Source organism: Procambarus clarkii, chromosome 79, assembly GCF_040958095.1.
Source record: "Procambarus clarkii isolate CNS0578487 chromosome 79, FALCON_Pclarkii_2.0, whole genome shotgun sequence".
NCBI lineage: Eukaryota > Metazoa > Arthropoda > Malacostraca > Decapoda > Cambaridae > Procambarus > Procambarus clarkii.
The window spans coordinates 12,705,797-12,725,143 of NC_091228.1; the positions used below are offsets into that span (position 1 = coordinate 12,705,797).

At 44.5% G+C, this 19,347-nt stretch overlaps 1 protein-coding gene across 1 annotated transcript in view; it reads right to left on the bottom strand.

Moving 5' to 3' along the window:
- Positions 1 to 3,214: 3,214 nt before the first annotated feature.
- The window catches only part of LOC138357698 (alpha-2-macroglobulin-like), a gene marked incomplete at its 5' end in the record, with an annotated part of 75,161 nt that continues 59,028 nt past the window's right edge, over positions 3,215 to 19,347 (bottom strand). Inside the window, 2 exon segments of the mRNA XM_069314686.1 lie at positions 3,215 to 3,400; positions 9,666 to 10,067. Of these exon segments, the coding sequence (XP_069170787.1) occupies positions 3,365 to 3,400; positions 9,666 to 10,067 (438 nt within the window).

Consider the following 19,347-nt stretch of genomic DNA (forward strand, 5'->3'; position numbering starts at 1 on the left):
GGTTGTTGTGGTACCTTATCTGTGTTCCACTAGTGTGGTTGTCGTGGTACCTTATCTGTGTTCCACTAGTGTGGTTGTCGTGGTACCTTATCTGTGTTCCACTAGTGTGGTTGTTGTGGTACCTTATCTGTGTTCCACTAGTGTGGTTGTTGTGGTACCTTATCTGTGTTCCACTAGTGTGGTTGTTGTGGTACCTTATGTGTGTTCCACTAGTGTGGTTGTTGTGGAACCTTATCTGTGTTCCACTTGTGTGGTTGTTGTGGTACCTTATATGTGTTCCACTTGTGTGGTTGTTGTGGTACCTTATATGTGTTCCACTAGTGTGGTTGTTGTGGTACCTTATGTGTGTTCCACTAGTGTGGTTGTTGTGGTACCTTATCTGTGTTCCACTTGTGTGGTTGTTGTGGTACCTTATCTGTGTTCCACTTGTGTGGTTGTTGTGGTACCTTATCTTTGTTCCACTTGTGTGGTTGTTGTGGTACCTTATGTGTGTTCCACTAGTGTGGTTGTTGTGGAACCTTATCTGTGTTCCACTTGTGTGGTTGTTGTGGTACCTTATATGTGTTCCACTTGTGTGGTTGTTGTGGTACCTTATATGTGTTCCACTAGTGTGGTTGTTGTGGTACCTTATGTGTGTTCCACTAGTGTGGTTGTTGTGGTACCTTATCTGTGTTCCACTTGTGTGGTTGTTGTGGTACCTTATCTGTGTTCCACTTGTGTGGTTGTTGTGGTACCTTATATGTGTTCCACTAGTGTGGTTGTTGTGGTACCTTATCTGTGTTCCACTAGTGTGGTTGTTGTGGTACCTTATGTGTGTTCCACTAGTGTGGTTGTTGTGGTACCTTATCTTTGTTCCACTTGTGTGGTTGTTGTGGTACCTTATGTGTGTTCCACTAGTGTGGTTGTTGTGGAACCTTATCTGTGTTCCACTTGTGTGGTTGTTGTGGTACCTTATATGTGTTCCACTTGTGTGGTTGTTGTGGTACCTTATATGTGTTCCACTAGTGTGGTTGTTGTGGTACCTTATGTGTGTTCCACTAGTGTGGTTGTTGTGGTACCTTATCTGTGTTCCACTTGTGTGGTTGTTGTGGTACCTTATATGTGTTCCACTAGTGTGGTTGTTGTGGTACCTTATGTGTGTTCCACTAGTGTGGTTGTTGTGGTACCTTATCTGTGTTCCACTTGTGTGGTTGTTGTGGTACCTTATCTTTGTTCCACTTGTGTGGTTGGAGTAAATTTAGTGCGCAACTATCTAATGTGCCCTTGGAACCGGTGTTTTGTATTAACGTTGTGTATGTATTTTTATTTTTTGTGTATTGGTATGGTGAATGTTTGTATCTTGGTTTGGTTCACTGTTTCTCCCACTGTGTCTGGTGGTGTTTGTGTACCGCAATGTTCTTTAGTAGCTTTCCTTTTATTGTAATTATTTTATAATTTTATATTATAAAAAAATGTTTACTATTCAGAATCACCCCAAAACTTTGTCACAGGTGTTTATTATCTTTTCACATAATGTGTAGGTTGTGTTTGGCCTGTTTTCCGCTATTCTGCATTCCATTTTATTTGTTTACATAATGGAATGAGATACATAATCAATTCGCCATGTATAGCTACACTCACTCACTTTGTCATGATCATTTTGGAGGTCAATACAGTCTTCTAATTCCCAAACTCTCTACTCCAATGTTGCATCATCTGCAAACATATAATGTTGTATGCCCTCTAGCAGATATCCATTTATATAGTTAATACACATTACTATTGGTAGTGAACTATATGGTACTCCGCTGGGGACATTTCCAGTCAGATAACTTTCCTTTAATTACTGATCGCATTTGTCTTTAAAAAGTCTTCTCATCCATTGTGAAACTTACAAATGTGTGCAACTACCCTGAATTACACTACAAAAATTGCACTAAAGCATCAGATTTTAAATAGCCATCATAGTTTTGAAACTTCAGATCAATATGGGTAAAATATGACAAATCTCTATTTTCACCTATAGTCATATTTCCCATATAAAAAGATGTAATTTAAAACTTCAAATATGTGCAATCACCCTGAATTACAGTAAAAATATAACGGTAAGGAGTAATATTTCCAATATGCATCGTATTTTCAAACTGGAGGTCGATTTGGGTAAAATGCAAGACATCTCTGTTTTCTATTTTTTCCATTTCTATATAAAAACTCAACTTCAAACAGTGTTCAATCACCTTCAAATATGCGCAAAAATAGCACTCGGCATAATATTTTAAGTTGATTTACCTGATAGAGACTTTAGGGTCCTGGTAGTACAGTCGGGTTCGTTCCCGACTCACAATCGGGAACTCCGAGAATCACCTAATGACTCTGTTCACCTAGCAGTAAGTAGGTACTCAGTAGTTAGTCAGCTTCTTGTGGGGCTTCATCTTGGGAAGGGTCAGTAGTTCGACCCCGGGGGGATGGGGAGGACCTCGATATAAACCTATATAATAAATATACTCTGGCTGTCTGTCCCCCGACACAATGGATTATTAACTTAAACTAACTATACAAGGCAATGAACGAATGAGCTCGATATTATACATTGTGGAGACTATACTCTATGAATTAGTTTAATTAGAGACGTTAGTCTTGACCAAAAATCTGTACCTCTTACTCTAAAATTACAATACCTCTTCATCAACTATTTCGACTAAAGTTCCAAGTAGGATTAAGTTCACTGGTACAGATGGAAACACCAGGTTTCTCTCTATAGGTCAGTGACAAAACTACAAATCTCAATATTCTCAATTTTGGCTGCAACAAATATTTAGCCTTATACCTGCAAAGGTTTAAGACAGCACAGGATCGGAGCAAATGGAAAGACTTGCTGTGGTTGCCAAAAACTAGAGGAGTTATGTATAATAAATGGCATTTCCGGAGAAGGATTATACTATTTTTTGACAAAAACTGTTTAATTGTTCCAGTTGCAAACAATAAGGCACATGTTTACTCTCACTCAGAATACACACAACTGATACTGCTGATATACGTACGTGTAAACAGACTTTTCATTAACGATGGAAAATTAAAATGCACAATAACCAAAAAAGACATGAGATAATACATACACAAGTAACTGGCAGATGTCCCTTTTGATTGGTAATAAAATGATAGGCAAACATTATTGCAAGGCAAACAGATAATAACGGAGAGATGATAACTGTAGGATGAAGTCGGATGTGTTCGTTAACATAGTCCACCACTTTTGCAACGTTGGAATCTTCTAGAAATTTATGAATGAATGAATGTCAGTCTTAGCATCAGTTGTTATCCCAACACAAGCTATTGATCCTAGCATTATTTTAGTATACTAGGAATACTATCAGAAGTGTATGTCCTAGCGGCACTCAGTTGGAGGAGGAAGCGTGTAGCTCTGCAATGAGAGAAGAAAATATATATTAATATTTTGGTTGTGGTAAACTACGACCATATAAATAATAAAGTTGAGTCTATTGAACCAGTTTCACCTCTTTCACCTATTACTTCTCACCTTTCACAGCAACGTCTACCATTTTTTACAAACTCCTCACTGCATCAGAGTTTTCAGCGATTGGGTGATTGTTGGTTGCCCTGACGGGTGGTTGTTTGCCACTGCAGGGTGACTGTTTTTCAGTCTCAGTATGGGGACTTACGTGCCGCCACTAAGGAGGAAGGACTCGGCTGGCCTGACATTTACCTGTCGGGTGGATATTGACGTCATCAGCAACACTCTGTTTGCGGTTATGGGTATGAAAGTGGAAGATCTCGTCGGTCTACAGGTTGTTCGTGACGACAGAGTAGTTGTGAACTTCGCCGAGAGTGGCTTGTTCCGGAGGTTTCTCGACCAGTATGAGGACAAGGTGGTGGGGCTGAGCAACGGTCTTGGCTCTGTGACTGTGACGAATTTGAGTGTGGAGTACACATACGTGTCTATTAAGAATGCGCCATTTGAAATGTCTGAGGATCTTCTCCGTCAGGCTCTTGCCAGGTATGGGCGTGTAGACTCTATTTGTGCTTGTAGATACACAATCGGGGACGTCAAAGGGCTCGGTAATGGTTACAAAACGGGTAAGATGGTTCTTCATGGGAATGTGCCTTCTTCTCTCGCGCTTGCTGGCTTTACGGTCTGCTTCTCCTACCGTGGGCAGACTCGGACGTGTTTTAAATGTGGCCACGTTGGACATTTGGCTGCTGCCTGCGACACTCAGATGTATGATCGGGTAAATGTGTTTCATGAAGTGGATTTTCCTCCCTTGCCCAAGCGTGAGGATGTATCAGTTGTGGATGGTACCCCTTGTGAGAGGACAGTTACGGTGATTGGTGCCGCTCCAGTTAGTGCGGTTAGTGGTGTGGGTGTCGGGGTGGTGGGGGGTGCGGACCCGCCCCCGCTGTCGGCTTCCTCGCCTTCGCCGGCTCCTTCGCCTCCGCCGGCCCTGTCTCTGGCTCCTGTGTTGCCTGAAGGGTGTGGGCCTGTACCCCCTGTGGGTGAGGCTGATGTTTTTTACGGATCGTGTGTTGCCTAGTGACTTGTGGCCAGCCGTGGGCTCTACTGGGATGCCTCTTGCTGCGGGCTACAGTTTGGATGATCAGCGGCCTCTGTCCAAGCGTTCCCGGAGGACTAGGAGTGTGTCGCCCCTTCGTGGGTGGGCTGCAGAGTGTGAAGTTGCGGAGGATGATGTGATGGAGGGGCCTGTGCGGCCTCCTGTGGCGCCTACGACGCCTGCTGCTAGTGCCTCCCCTCCTTGGGAGGTTGCCCCTAGTGGTCGTAACCTTGTGGTGGTCCTCACGAAACCTGTGCGCCGGGAGCCCTCTGATCCTATGCCCGGTGGTAGAGGCCCTGGCAAATGTGCATTCCCTGTGGTCCCCTGTGGTCCCCTCTGGAATAAAGAACCGTGTGACTATCAATACGGACCTCTGTGGCTACCCTTGTCCGTCCCCTGGTGCTCGAACCCCTCGTGCTGCACCCCCTCCCTGTGGTATCGGCCAATGGAGTCCCGCTCGATGCGTCGCAGACTTTGGAACTTACTGTGGATAGCTGGGTGTATCCGGTGCCGTGGTGCCCCTATACTATTTGGGTACCGAGGGTGCAGTGTTTTGTTTATGGGGTGCCGGAGCTGATGCCTCAGCCTTGTGCATCGCCTCGTAGACCAGTGTCTGATGATGTCAAGCTCGTTTGGGAGGCATACTGTTTGCGGTTTCCGAAGAAGGAGTTTCCCGATAAATATGCGTAGTTTTGTGCTTGCATTACGTGCTCCCGGAACGTTTATAACTTATTGTATTGTCTGCTATGTGGTTGTTTTGTTTGCCTAGTTTAGACCTTTGTGTACATTGTTTTTGTGCTTTGTTCATACTGTAATGTGTTTTCCTTGTGTGTTACATTTATCTTCTGTGTTGTGTTTCTCATGGTGTTCTGTGTTTCACCTAGTTGTTTTCACCTAGTTGTGTTTGCGGGGGATGAGCTTTGCTCTTTCGGCCCGCCTCTCAACTGTTTACTAACTACTTTTTTTTCCACACCACACACACACACACACCCCAGGAAGCAGCCCGTGACAGCTGACTAACTCCCAGGTACCTATTTACTGCTAGGTAATAGGGGCATTCAGGGTGAAAGAAACTTTGCCCATTTGTTTCTACCTCGTGCGGGAATCGAACCCACGCCACAGAATTACGAGTCCTGCGTGCTATCCACCAGGCTACAAGGCCCCTTCCTGTGTGTTCCGGTCGAATGATCGCGTGTTTCTGTACTGTGTGTGCCGGGTGTTCCATGGGTTGTGTGTGTGTGTATTGTACTTTTTTTAACTTTGTACCTTTGCTTCTAAATGTTTAATTTTTCGCCATTGTGTGGTTTTTAATGTATGTAACTTGGCGCGCCTCCTCTGGGTTGTGCAGTTTAAATTTGTGTTTTCTAATGAATTTTGCTTTGTTCCATGGATTCTCATTTACGTTTTGCACTATGAAAATTGTCCACTGTGTTTTTATTGTGTTCACGGATGTTCAGCTTTGGTGTGTCATCTGTATTGTATTTGTTTTGTGTTGCTTGCATGTCATTTGGTGTTATGTTGCTGGTTGGTGTGTGCTGGTGTAAGGTTTTTCTTTTGGTGCTTCGGTGCCTTAATGTTGTAATGTTTTCCTTGTCAAGTATTTGTTTTATAAATAAAAATAGAAAAAATGTCAAGATAACATGCATTAGTATCCAAGAGCATCACCAAATGGCAGCTAAAGTCAGCTTAGTGTTTGTTTCACTTGCGAGTCCGGCTGACTCACATAGCTGGCCCCAAGACGCTCTTTTGTAATGACCATCATTGTTGTCTAACATAGGAGGAGTTAACGTTACTTGGGACATATATTGTCTTTATCTTATGGGGTATGGGGCAGATAGCTTCCTTAGGTTTATTTGTCATTACTTTTCACGATTGTGGTTCAGTTAAGAAGAAAGAAGTAGGAAGGATGTAGTTCGCCCTGAATGTATTTCAGATTTATCTTCCCTGACATCAGCTCGTTTCCTGTTTCTGCAGCAGAGCTATCGTCTTATAGTGTGGGCTTCAGTTGCCCCGGTGTCTGAATAATACTTGGTTCCTCAACCCAGACTTGTTGAGGGGAGATTCTAAAGGTCCTTGTGCACACAAATAATTATCAAAGTAGCCGCCAAGCCAGAAGTCAATGTAGCACCGTCTGTGTTGCAAGATTTTCAAACGGAGCATTATATCACTCAAGATGCCAATACGAGAACAAAAGGGGCCTAAGGTGAACGATATCAATGGTATGGAATTCACCAATGATTGTAATCAGAGACAACGACTCCTAGAGAGATTAGGAAAGGAAGACACACGAACAGCCAGAAAATCAGGGCAATCGACAAGGAGGTTTAAGGCTGGACATGGACAACGCAGTTTGGACAAGAGAGAGCAGGACGTTGTTCCATTAAGTGAACACAAGTCAGGTAGGTGTGCCTTGTGTGCATATTTTGTTTTGTTTTCAGTATATTCGTGCTTCGTCGTGCCTTGTTTAACGATGTATCTTGCTCGTTTATACGATTCCACTTGAGTGGAAGATATGGATTCGTGGGATTGATATCAGTGGCACCGTCTACTTTTTCCTCGTTTGTACTTTCTTGAGTTGGCCCACGCTCCCCTTGTGTCCGGTGCGTCTGGACGTTTATTAATGAATCACCCATATAGTTCCCATTGGGATTGGGTGGCTGGTTAACCAAACATTTTTCATAATAATGTTTTGTATGTTTTGGGATTTTCTGTATCATTTGATTCGTTAATACAAGCAGAATTCACACACAGAGATCACACTAACGTGATGCATCAAATGAACAAATCCACAAAGGCCGTGACGAGGATTCGAACCTGCGTCCGGGAGCATCAGAGTGTGATGATGTAAGGGCGAAGAGGGAGAACAGCCTATTGACATAGCTCGGGTGCAGGGGGGTGGGGGGCATTGTGTAAAAGCCTGGTTTGTGCCTCGGAGAGGCTATGGAATCCAGTAAGTTCAGTAGAACTTCGGTTTCAACCCTTTTACCCTGTCGTAGCTCAGTCGATTAAGGCAGTGTCTGGGATGCTCCCGGACGCAGGTTCGAATCCTCGTCACGGCCCTTGTGGATTTGCAAGCAGTATTAACTCGGTTAATGCTGCTTGCAGCTTTCAGGGAAGCAAAATTTGTTGTTGCTATTTGTTTATGTTGGCTGAGCCGCCCTCCAGGATGACAGCATCAGACACTTATTGTACTCCATCCAGACACCTCAAGGTTTTGGCTTTTGCAAGTCTTCAATTGTGGCCAACACTGTGGGAGGCGAGCCTCCTCTTTTTTAAGAATCCTGAAGTTTTGGTATGCTGACTTGAGTTAAATTCTTTGTTTTACTGTCTGGGGCTGGGAGATCGGCTGGCATCTTTATTTGCCTCTGCCACCGCCTTTGATAAGGGTTATTAAACAACCTTGGCCTCAGACTTCTGCTGTTTCTGACATATTAGCGGTGGATCCTTGTGGGGTAAGTGACGGTATTGTAGAAGCCTAGTCCCTTCTTCTGAGTTCGTCCATTGTGTTTGTAAAACGATGGGAGTTCGTTTCCCATCGAATCAAACTTTCCTATCATCAAACCCCACCAAGATGGTTTCCCATCAACCCCCCCTCCCCCCAACTTTTGATGGAGGGGGGGGGTCAAGGTTTTTATAAAAGACATTTGTACCCATCCTCCCTCCGTTATGTGTGGAGGACGGGGGATTAGGGTTTTAATAGAGGGCATCTACTCCTCCTCGTTCCCTTTGTGGGGGTGAAACACCATAAATTGTTTTATTTACGATATTCACTGAAACAATTAGAGTCAGTTCAGGAATTGTGTGGCGACGGTCTGTCGGTCCTTGAGAATAACAGTCACACTTTTTGATGCGCTAATGTTTACATGTTGGGTATAGGTCAGGTTGTGTCAGGTGACCTTGTCCTCTACTATACTGATACCTGCAGACAGTGTTGTAATCTTTCCCTCATACAAGCCGCTGTCTAGGTGTGATAGTAAGATATTTAGAGCTGTGTGCTGTACACTTTCGAGCTGTGGGTTGAAGACGCTATTACAGTGTTGGCTGCTCGTTATCTATTGCATATTGCTAGTCCCTCGCCTTGTCTGTGGACCTGGGATACCTTTATCAGCTGTTCGTTCCCCCAAGCTCTGTGGTCCCGGCCTCTCACCCCTCACTGGCCAGCCTTTCATCTTTGTGCTTCTTTATAACTCTCTCTTGCAGCTCAAAGTTGGTTTTCGTCACTAAGTCTGCCCGAAACGCTTTGCGTAATAGTGGCTTTAGGCATTGTATGTACTAGCTCTATCTATAAATCCATCAACTTTTGTATCTCACCCTGTATGTATGTACTTTACCTGAATAAATATTTGTATTTGGAAGGCGTTGTTGGGTATTTGCTCCGGAAAGCTACCGAAGACCAGCCCAGAAATCAAACATTTAAAGTCATGAAATTCGCTTGTTTGGGCGGCCTCGTTTGCTCCCTGTTCCTGTAGTTGTTCCCTGTGTTGTTCGGGGCTGCTTTAAGGCGGCTCGTAGTATGTTGGCATTCAGCAACCAACTTCTTCCCTTGTTTCCTGTTCTCTCTCATAATGACACCCAATTTGTCTTCGTTCACAAGTACTTCCTGGGCTGTATTTACCGATTATGAGGTTACTCTAGGATCCCTATCGCCACTATGAGCTCACCAGATTATTTTCCTGTGTCTGGGTGGGTGGGAACAAGTCCAGAGGTGTGACGGGTCAGTAGTGCCGGGGCCTGGCAAGCTATTTAGGCCGCCCAAAAAGGGCCATTTCGTTACATTCAACCCATAATTATACATAAGCTCTAAGAGATCTGTAAGTACAATTTCGGTCTAGCTATAACGTAGGAGTGCTATGAAAGAATACATGAATAGTTCAAAAGCTACAGAGCAAAATCAATTTGTACTGAAACTGGAAACTATTCCAGTAATAAAAATGTGATGCAATACATTTTAAATAAGACAAATTTAATTATTACAAAAAATTATATTCTATCGGAAAGTCAATTCATTTAATTTCATTTTTTTATATTTAAGTTATAAATATTTAGCAGAATAAAAAATAGCATTTTGCTGTTGAGGAAAGATGAGGAAGGAAAGACAACCCGGAACGATGGACTGACCTTTGAGATCTGGAACTCTGGCTGATAGTAGTCATAGAGACGCACTGTGCCGGGCTTGACCTCCTCCACCTCTATGTCTCTTATTACACGGAAGTTTGCACAAGTGTCTTTAGCAGTTAATTCTTCAATATAGAAAGCTATCTTGCTGCCATCTACATCATATCGCTTTATATTTTTATCCTTTTTAAGAAGTTCCTTCAGATCATCTTTCTCTGGGATGTAACCGGAAATGAGATTGACCTCAATGACGGCCATATTGGACTTGCCGTCCGGGAGGCGGTAGGAGGCGCACACAGTGATGCGCTTAGTGACGCACTTGTCATCCGGCACGGTGTTTGTGTTGACGGTCATGTCGAAGGCGTCACTCGCCTCAGCCTCAGGAATGTTGTACCGCAGAACAGCCTGAAACAAATTGTTAATGCAATAATTATCAGAATGCACTAAGCCTGCATGTCAATTGTTACAATCTCGCAGCTCATTACTTGGCTTGCCTTTGGCCTCATACTCGCCAACTTCCACCATGAGAAGCTGGCAGTCAATACCACCTTTATGAACCTTTGGCCTCGTACTCGCCAACTTCCACCATGAGAAGCTGGCAGTCAATACTACCTTTATGAACCTTTGGCCTCATACACGCCAACTTCCACCATGAGAAGCTGGCAGTCAATACCACCTTTATGATCCTTTGGCCTCATACTCGCCAACTTCCACCATGAGAAGCTGGCAGTCAATACCACCTTTATGATCCTTTGGCCTCATACTCGCCAACTTCCACCATGAGAAGCTGGTAGTCAATACCACCTTTATGAACCTTTGGCCTCCTACACGCCAACTTCCACCATGAGAAGCTGGCAGTCAATACCACCTTTATGAACCTTTGGCCTCGTACACGCCAACTTCCACCATGAGAAGCTGGCAGTCAATACCACCTTTATGAACCTTTGGCCTCATACACGCCAACTTCCACCATGAGAAGCTGACAGTCAATACCACCTTTATGAACATGAGAACAAGAATTAAGGACGTTGCAGAAGGACTATTGCCTCACTCGTGGCAGCTCCTGTTTATATTCACCCAACCTCTTCTATCTATGTCTATCCTACGCTTGAAACCATCAAGGGATCCCACGTCTAATATGTAACCTGGTACTTTGTTCCACAAATCAACAACTCTGTTTTCAAACTAGTATTTACCCAGGTCTTTTATAAATTTAAACCCATTCAATTTATATCCATTATTTCGTGTTCTATTTTGCGTTGATATATTTAATAGCTTATTACAATCCTCCTTGTTACGCCCATTCATTTCTGTCACTCTTAACTCTTCACTTTTCTACCGAATGTAAACTAAGTTTTTCAACCTTTCTGAATATGGAATGTTTCTAGTTTGTGGGATAAACTTAGTTATCCTTCGCTGAACTCGTTTAAGTGAATTAATGTTAATCCTAAAGTATGATGACCAAAACTGTACTGCATAAATCATACATTTATATACAAATTGTTTGGCTTTAAATATATACTAACCATGACCCCCCCCCAGATATTCTTTGTAATAAACTGCTAAAAATAAACAAAACAAGAGTGAAAGTAATTTAGCGAAACATGGTCTGTTCTTAGTGAAACTACATTGTGTTTCATTTATTAATTTATGTTTTTAAAGACACACAAATGAATTTTGTGATTATAATTTCAAGCAATGTACCTACAATGAATATTAAGCTTGCTTCTATCGCTGTGAGCACACAGCCACAGACATACGCACACGCAACCAAAGACATATGCACACCCATATGACAGCAGCGTACTCTACACTGGCAAAAGTTAGAACATCATTCAGAAACCTAAGCGAGAAGGCTTTTAGGGCACTTTTCACTGCCTACGTTATCTTGAGGTTATCTTGAGATGATTTCAGGGCTTAGTGTCCCTGCGGCCTGGTCCTCGACCAGGCATCCACCCCCAGGAAGCAGCCCGTAGCAGCTGTCTAACACCCAGGTACCTATTCACTGCTAGGCAACAGGGGGCATCAGGGTGAAAGAAACTTTTTGCCCATTTGTCGCTGCCTCCACCGGGGATCGAACCCGGAACCTCAGGACTACGAATCCGAAGCGAAGTCCACCCAGCTGTCAGGCGCCCCATTGGTACGTGAGACCAATCTTAGAGTATGCTATGCCATCATGGAGTCCCCACCTGAAGAAACACGTAAGGAAACTGGAAGTTTGCGACGAGGCTCGTTCCAGCGTTAAGAGGAATGGGGTATGAAGAGCGCCTGAAGGAACTGAGCCTTATGACACTAGAAAAAAGAAGGGAGAAGGGGGATACGATAGGAACGTAGAAAATATTTAGGGGAATTGACAAAGTGGAAATAGATGAAATGTTCCCACGTAATAGTTACAGAACGAGGGGACATGGGTGGAAGCTGGAAAATCAGATGAGTCACAGAGATGTTAGGAAGTATACTTCTAGCGTGAGAGTAGTGGGAAAATGGAATGTTCTTAAGGAGCAGGTTGTGGAAGCAAACTGTATTCATAATTTTAACACTAGGTATGATAGGGAAATGGGACAGAAGTCATTGCTGTAAACAACCGATGGCTAGAAAGGCGGGATCCAAGAGTCAATACTCGATCCTGCAGGCACAAATAGGTGAGCACAAATAGGTGAGTACAAGTAGGTGAGTATAAATAGGTGAGTACACACATGCACATACACACGCACACACAGCCAAAGACATACGCATACCCAATCACAGACATATACACACGCAGCCACATACACTTCAAACCAGGTAAATGTAAGGTAATGAAACTAGGGGGAGGAAATAGGAGACCAGACACATGATACAGAATGGGAGATGAAGTCCTTCATGAAACGGACAGAAAGATCTAGGAGTTGATATCACACTAAACCTGTCTCCTGAAGCCCACATCAAAAGAATAACATCGGCAGCGTATGCGAGGCTGGCTAACATCAGAACTGCCTTCAGAAACTTGTGTAAGGACTCTTTCAGAACCTTGTATACTACATATGTAAGACCATTCCTGAAGTATGCGGCCCCAGCATGGAGCATGTACCTTGGATGAAACTGGAAAAAGTTCAGAGGTATGTCACTAGACTAATCCGAGAACTAAGAGGCATGAGTTACGAGGAAAGGCTGAGGGAACTGCACCTCACGTCGCTGGAAGACAGAAGAGCTCGGGGAGACATGATCACCACATACAAGATTCTAAGGGGAATTGACCGGGTAGACAGAGATAGATTATTTAACATGGGATGGTGCACGCACAAGGGGACACAGGTGGAAGCTGAGTACCCAAATGAGCCACAGAGACATTAGAAAGAACTTTTTCAGTGTCAGAGTAGTTAGTAAATAAAATGCATTAGGCAGTGATGTGGTGGAGGCTGACTCCATACAGTTTCAAATGTAGATATGATAGAGCCCAGTAGGCTCAGGAATTTGTACACCAGTTGACTGACAGTTGAGAGGCGGGACCGAAGAGCCAAAGCTCAACCCCCGTAGGCACAACTAGGTGAGTACAACTATCGCGGGGGCCTGATAGCTGAGTAGACAGCGCTCTGGACTCGTAATTCTAGGGTCCGGGTTCGATCCCCAGTGATGGCAGAAACAAATGGCAAAGTTTCTTTCACCCTGATTCCCCTGTTACCTAGCAGTAAATAGGTACCTGGGAGTTAGACAGCTGGTACGGGCTGCTTCCTGTGTGTGTGTGTGTGTGTGTGTGTGTGTGTGTGTGTGTGTGTGTGTGTGTGTACTCACCTAGTTGTACTCACCTAGTTGTGCTTGCGGGGGTTGAGCTCTGGCTCTTTGGTCCCGCCTCTCAACCGTCAATCAACAGATGTACAGGTTCCTGAGCCTATTGGATTCTATCATATCTACACTTGAAACTGTGTATGGAGTCAGCCTCCACCACATCGCTTCCTAATGCATTCCATTTGTCAACCACTCTGACACTAAAAAAGTTCTTTCTAATATCTCTGTGGCTCATTTGGGCACTCAGTTTCCACCTGTGTCCCCTAGTGCGTGTGCCCCTTGTGTTAAACAGCCTGTTTTTATCAACCCTGTCGATTCCCTTGAGAATCTTGAATATGGTGATCATGTCCCCCATAACTCTTCTGTCTTCCAACGAAGTGAGGTTTAATTCCCGTAGTCTCTCTCCTCGTAGCTCATACCTCTCAGCTCGGGTACTAGTCTGGTGGCAAACCTTTGAACCTTTTCCTGTTTAGTCTTATGCTTGACTAGATATGGACTCCATGCTGGAGCCGCATACTCCAGGATTGGTCTGACATATGTGGTATATAATGTTCTGAAAGATTCTTTACACAAGTTTCTAAAGGCCGTTCTTAAGTTAGCCATCCTGGCATATGCTGCTGATGTTATCCTCTTGATATGAGCTTCAGGGGACAGGTCTGGCGTGATATCAACCCCCAGGTCTTTCTCTCTCTCTCTGACTCTTGAAGTATTTCATCTCCCAAATGGTACCTTGTATCTGGTCTCCTGCATCCTACCCCTATCTTCATTACATTACATTTGCTTGGGTTAAACTTTAACAACCATTTGTTCGACCATTCCTGCAGCTTGTCCAGGTCTTCTTGAAGCCTCAAGCTGTCCTCCTCTTTCTTAATCCTTCTCATAATTTTGGTGTCGTCAGTAAAAATTGAGAGGAATGAGTCTATACCATCTGGGAGATCATTTACCTTTATCAGAAACAGGATAGGTCCAAGTACAGAGCCCTGTAGGACTCCACTGGTGACTTCGCGCCAATCTGAGGTCTCACCCCCTCACTGTAACTCTCTGCTTCCTATTGCTTAGGTACTCCCTTATCCACTGGAGCGCCCTACCAGTTAATGTGTGTATTGTGTGTGTGTACTCACCTAGTTGTACTCACCTAGTTGTGTTTGAGGGGGTTGAGCTCTGGCTCTTTGGTCCCGCCTCTCAACCGTCAATCAACAGGTGTACAGATTCATGAGCCTATCGGGCTCTGTCATATCTACACTTGAAACTGTGTATGGAGTCAGCCTCCACCACATCACTTCCTAATGCATTCCATTTGTCAACCACTCTGACACTAAAAAAGTTCTTTCTAATATCTCTGTGGCTCATTTGGGCACTCAGTTTCCACCTGTGTCCCCTTGTGCGTGTTCCCCTTGTGTTAAATAGACTGTCTTTATCTACCCTATCAATCCCCTTTAGAATCTTGAATGTGGTGATCATGTCGCCCCTAACTCTTCTGTCTTCCAGCGAAGTGAGGTTTAATTCCCGTAGTCTCTCCTCGTAGCTCATACCTCTCAGCTCGGGTACTAGTCTGGTGGCAAACCTTTGAACCTTTTCCAGTTTAGTCTTATCCTTGACTAGATATGGACTCCATGCTGGGGCTGCATACTCCAGGATTGGCCTGACATATGTGGTATACAAAGTTCTGAATGATTCTTTACACAAGTTTCTGAATGCCGTTCGTATGTTGGCCAGCCTGGCATATGCCGCTGATGTTATCCGCTTGATATGTGCTGCAGGAGACAGGTCTGGCGTGATATCAACCCCCAAGTCTTTTTCCTTCTCTGACTCCTGAAGAATTTCCTCTCCCAGATGATACCTTGTATCTGGCCTCCTGCTCCCTACACCTATCTTCATTACATTACATTTGGTTGGGTTAAACTCTAACAACCATTTGTTCGACCATTCCTTCAGCTTGTCTAGGTCTTCTTGAAGCCTCAAACAGTCCTCTTCTGTTTTAATCCTTCTCATAATTTTAGCATCGTCCGCAAACATTGAGAGAAATGAATCGATACCCTCCGGGAGATCATTTACATATATCAGAAACAAGATAGGACCGAGTACAGAGCCCTGTGGGACTCCACTGGTGACTTCACGCCAATCGGAGGTCTCACCCCTCACCGTAACTCTCTGCTTCCTGTTGCTTAGATACTCCCTTATCCACTGGAGCACCTTACCAGCTACACCTGCCTGTCTCTCCAGCTTATGTACCAGCCTCTTATGCGGTACTGTGTCAAAGGCTTTCCGACAATCCAAGAAAATGCAGTCCGCCCAGCCCTCTCTTTCTTGCTTAATCTGTGTCACCTGATCGTAGAATTCTATCAAGCCTGTAAGGCAAGATTTATCCTCCCTGAATCCATGTTGGCGATTTGTCACGAAGTCCCTGTGTGTGTGTGTGTGTGTGTGTGTGTGTGTGTGTGTGTGTGTGTGTGTGTGTGTGTGTGTGTGTGTGTGTGTGTGTGTGTGTGTGTGTGTGTGTACTCACCTAATTGTACTCACCTAATTGTGCTTGCGGGGGTTGAGCTCTGGCTCTTTAGACCCGCCTCTCAACCGTCAATCAACAGGTGTACAGGTTCCTTAGCCTATTGGACTCTATCATATCTACACTTGAAACTGTGTATGGAGTCAACTTCCACCACATCACTTCTTAATGCATTCCATTTGTCACTCACTCTGACATTCAGTTTTCACATGTGTCCCCTTGTTCGTGTACCACCTGTGTTAAACAGTTTATCCTTAGCTACCCTGTCAATTTCCATGAGGATTTTGTAGGTAGTGATCATGTCTCCCCTTACTCTTCTGTGTGTGTGTGTGTGTGTGTGTGTGTGTGTGTGTGTGTGTGTGTGTGTGTGTGTGTGTGTGTGTGTGTGTGTGTGTGTTTACTAGTTGTGTTTACTAGTTGTGTTTTTGCGGGGGTTGATCTTTGCTCTTTCGGCCCGCCTCTCAACTGTCAATCAACTGTTTACTAACTACTTTTTTTTTTCCCCACACCACACACACACACCCCAGGAAGCAGCCCGTGACAGCGGACTAACTCCCAGGTACCTATTTACTGCTAGGTAACAGGGGCACTTAGGGTGAAAGAAACTTTCCCCATTTGTTTCTGCCTCGTGCGGGAATCGAACCCGCGCCACAGAATTACGAGTCCTGCGCGCTATCCACCAGGCTACGAGGCCCCTGTGTGTGTGTGTGTGTGTGTGTGTGTGTGTGTGTGTGTGTGTGTGTGTGTGTGTGTGTGTGAGTGTGTGTGTGTGTGTGTGTGTGTGTGTGTGTGTGTGTGTGTGTGTGTGTGTGTGTGTGTGTGTGTGTGTGTGTGTGTGTGTGAAAATATTAGTAGTTTGTAACTGTTGATTGATTGACAGCTGAGAGGTGGGCCGAAAGAGCAGAGCTCATCCCCCGCAAACACAACTAGGTGAATACACACACGCAGCCACAGACATACGCACACAGAGCGACAGACACACGCACAGACATACACTCACACAGCGACAGATTTACGCACACACAGCGACAGACACATGCACACACATATGCACACACATACGCACACACAGCCACAGACACACGTACACAGACACACTATCACTGACAAGCATCCCCTGCAAAATACTTGAAAGAATAATTAGGCTAAGACTTGTTGAGCACCTGGAGAGCATTGGGTTTGTAAACAAGCACCAACATGGGTTCTGGACAGGTAAATCATGCCTAACAAACCTTTTAGAATTCTATGACAAAGTAACAAGGATAAGGCAGTACAGAGAAGGCTGTGCAGACTGCATATTTCTTGACTGCCAAAAGGCCTTTGATACAGTACCGCAGGAGTACACAAACTTGAGAGGCAGGCAGGAGTAAGCGGAAAGGCCCTAGCATGGGTGAAGAACTACCTAACAGGAAGGAGCCAAAGGGTAATGGTAAGGGGCGAAAAGTCGGACTGGCGAACAGTAACGAGTGGAGTACCTCAAGGATCGGTGCTGGGCCCAATCCTCTTTCTAATTTACGTAAATTATATGTTTACAGGAGTGGAATCCTACATGTCTATGTTTGCGGATGACGCAAAATTAATGAGAAGAGTTGTGACAGATGAGGATTGTAGGATCCTCCAAGAGGACTTAAACAGGTTGCAGAGATGGTCAGGGAAATGGCTACTGGAGTTCAACACTAGTAAATGTAAACTTATGGAAATGGGATCAGGTGATAGGCGACCAAAGGGACAGTACACAATGAAGGAGAACTGCCTACTTGTAACGAATCGAGAAAGAGACCTGGGAGTGGATGTGACACCTAATCTAACTCCTGAGGTACATATAAATAGGATAACGACAGCAGCGTACTCTACACTGGCGAAAATTAGAACTTCATTCAGAAATCTAAGTGAGGAGGCTTTTAGGGCGCTTTACACTGCCTACGTGAGACCAGTCTTAGAGTATGCCGCACCATCATGGAGCCCCCACCTGAAGAAACACATAAAGAAACTAGAGAAGGTTCAGAGGTTTGCGACGAGGTTTGTCCCAGAGTTACGAGGGATGGGATATGAGGAGCGTCTGAGGGAACTGAACCTTACGACACAAGAGAAAAGAAGGGAAAGAGGTGATATGATAGGAACATATAAAATACTTAGGGGAATTGACAAAGTGGAAATAGATGAAATGTTCACACGTAATAATAACAGAACAAGGGGGCATGGGTGGAAACTGGAAACTCAGATGAGTCACAGAGATGTTAGGAAGTTTTCTTTTAGCGTGAGAGTAGTGGAAAAATGGAATGCACTTGGGGAACAGGTTGTGCAAGCAAACTCTATTCATACTTTTAAAAGTAGGTATGATAGGGAAATGGGACAAGAGTCATTGCTGTAAACAACCGATGGCTGGAAAAGCGGGATTCAAGAGTCAATGCTCGATCCCGCAAGCACAAATAGGTGAGTACACGCACACACATACACTCACACAGCGGCAGACACATGCACACACATACGCACACAAAGCCACAGACACACGCACACACATACACTCACACAGCGACAGACACACGCACACACACACTCACACAGCGACAGACACACGCACACACATACGCACACAGCCACAGACACACGTACACACATACACTCACACAGCGACAGACACACGTACACACACATACACTCACACAGCGACAGACACACAGCTTGAGGCTTCAAGAAGACCTGGACAAGCTGCAGGAATGGTCGAACAAATGACTGTTAGAGTTTAATCCAAGCAAATGTAATGTAATGAAGATAGGGGTAGGAAGCAGGAGACCAGATACAAGGTATCACTTGGGAGATGAAATACTTCAAGAGTCCGAGAGAGAGAAAGACCTGGGGGTTGATATCACGCCAGACCTGTCCCCTGATGCTCATATCAAGAGGATAACAGCAGCAGCATATGCCAGGTTGGCTAACATAAGAACGGCCTTTAGAAACTTGTGTAAGGAATCTTTCAGAACATCATATACCACATATGTCAGACCAATCCTGGAGTATGCGGCTCCAACATGGAGTCCATATCTAGTCAAGCATAAGACTAAAATGGAAAAGGTTCAAAGGTTTGCCACCAGACTAGTACCCGAGCTGAGAGGTATGAGCTACGAGGAGAGACTACGGGAATTAAACCTCACTTCGTTGGAAGACAGAAGAGTTAGGGGGGACATGATCACCATATTCAAGATCCTCAAGGGAATTGACAGGGTTGATAAAGACAGGCTGTTTAACACAAGGGGCACACGCACTAGGGGACAGAGGTGGAAACTGAGTGCCCAAATGAGCCACAGAGATATTAGAAAGAACTTTTTTAGTGTCAGAGTGGTTGACAAATGGAATGCATTCGGAAGTGATGTGGTGGAGGCTGACTCCATACACAGTTTCAAGTGTAGATATGATAGA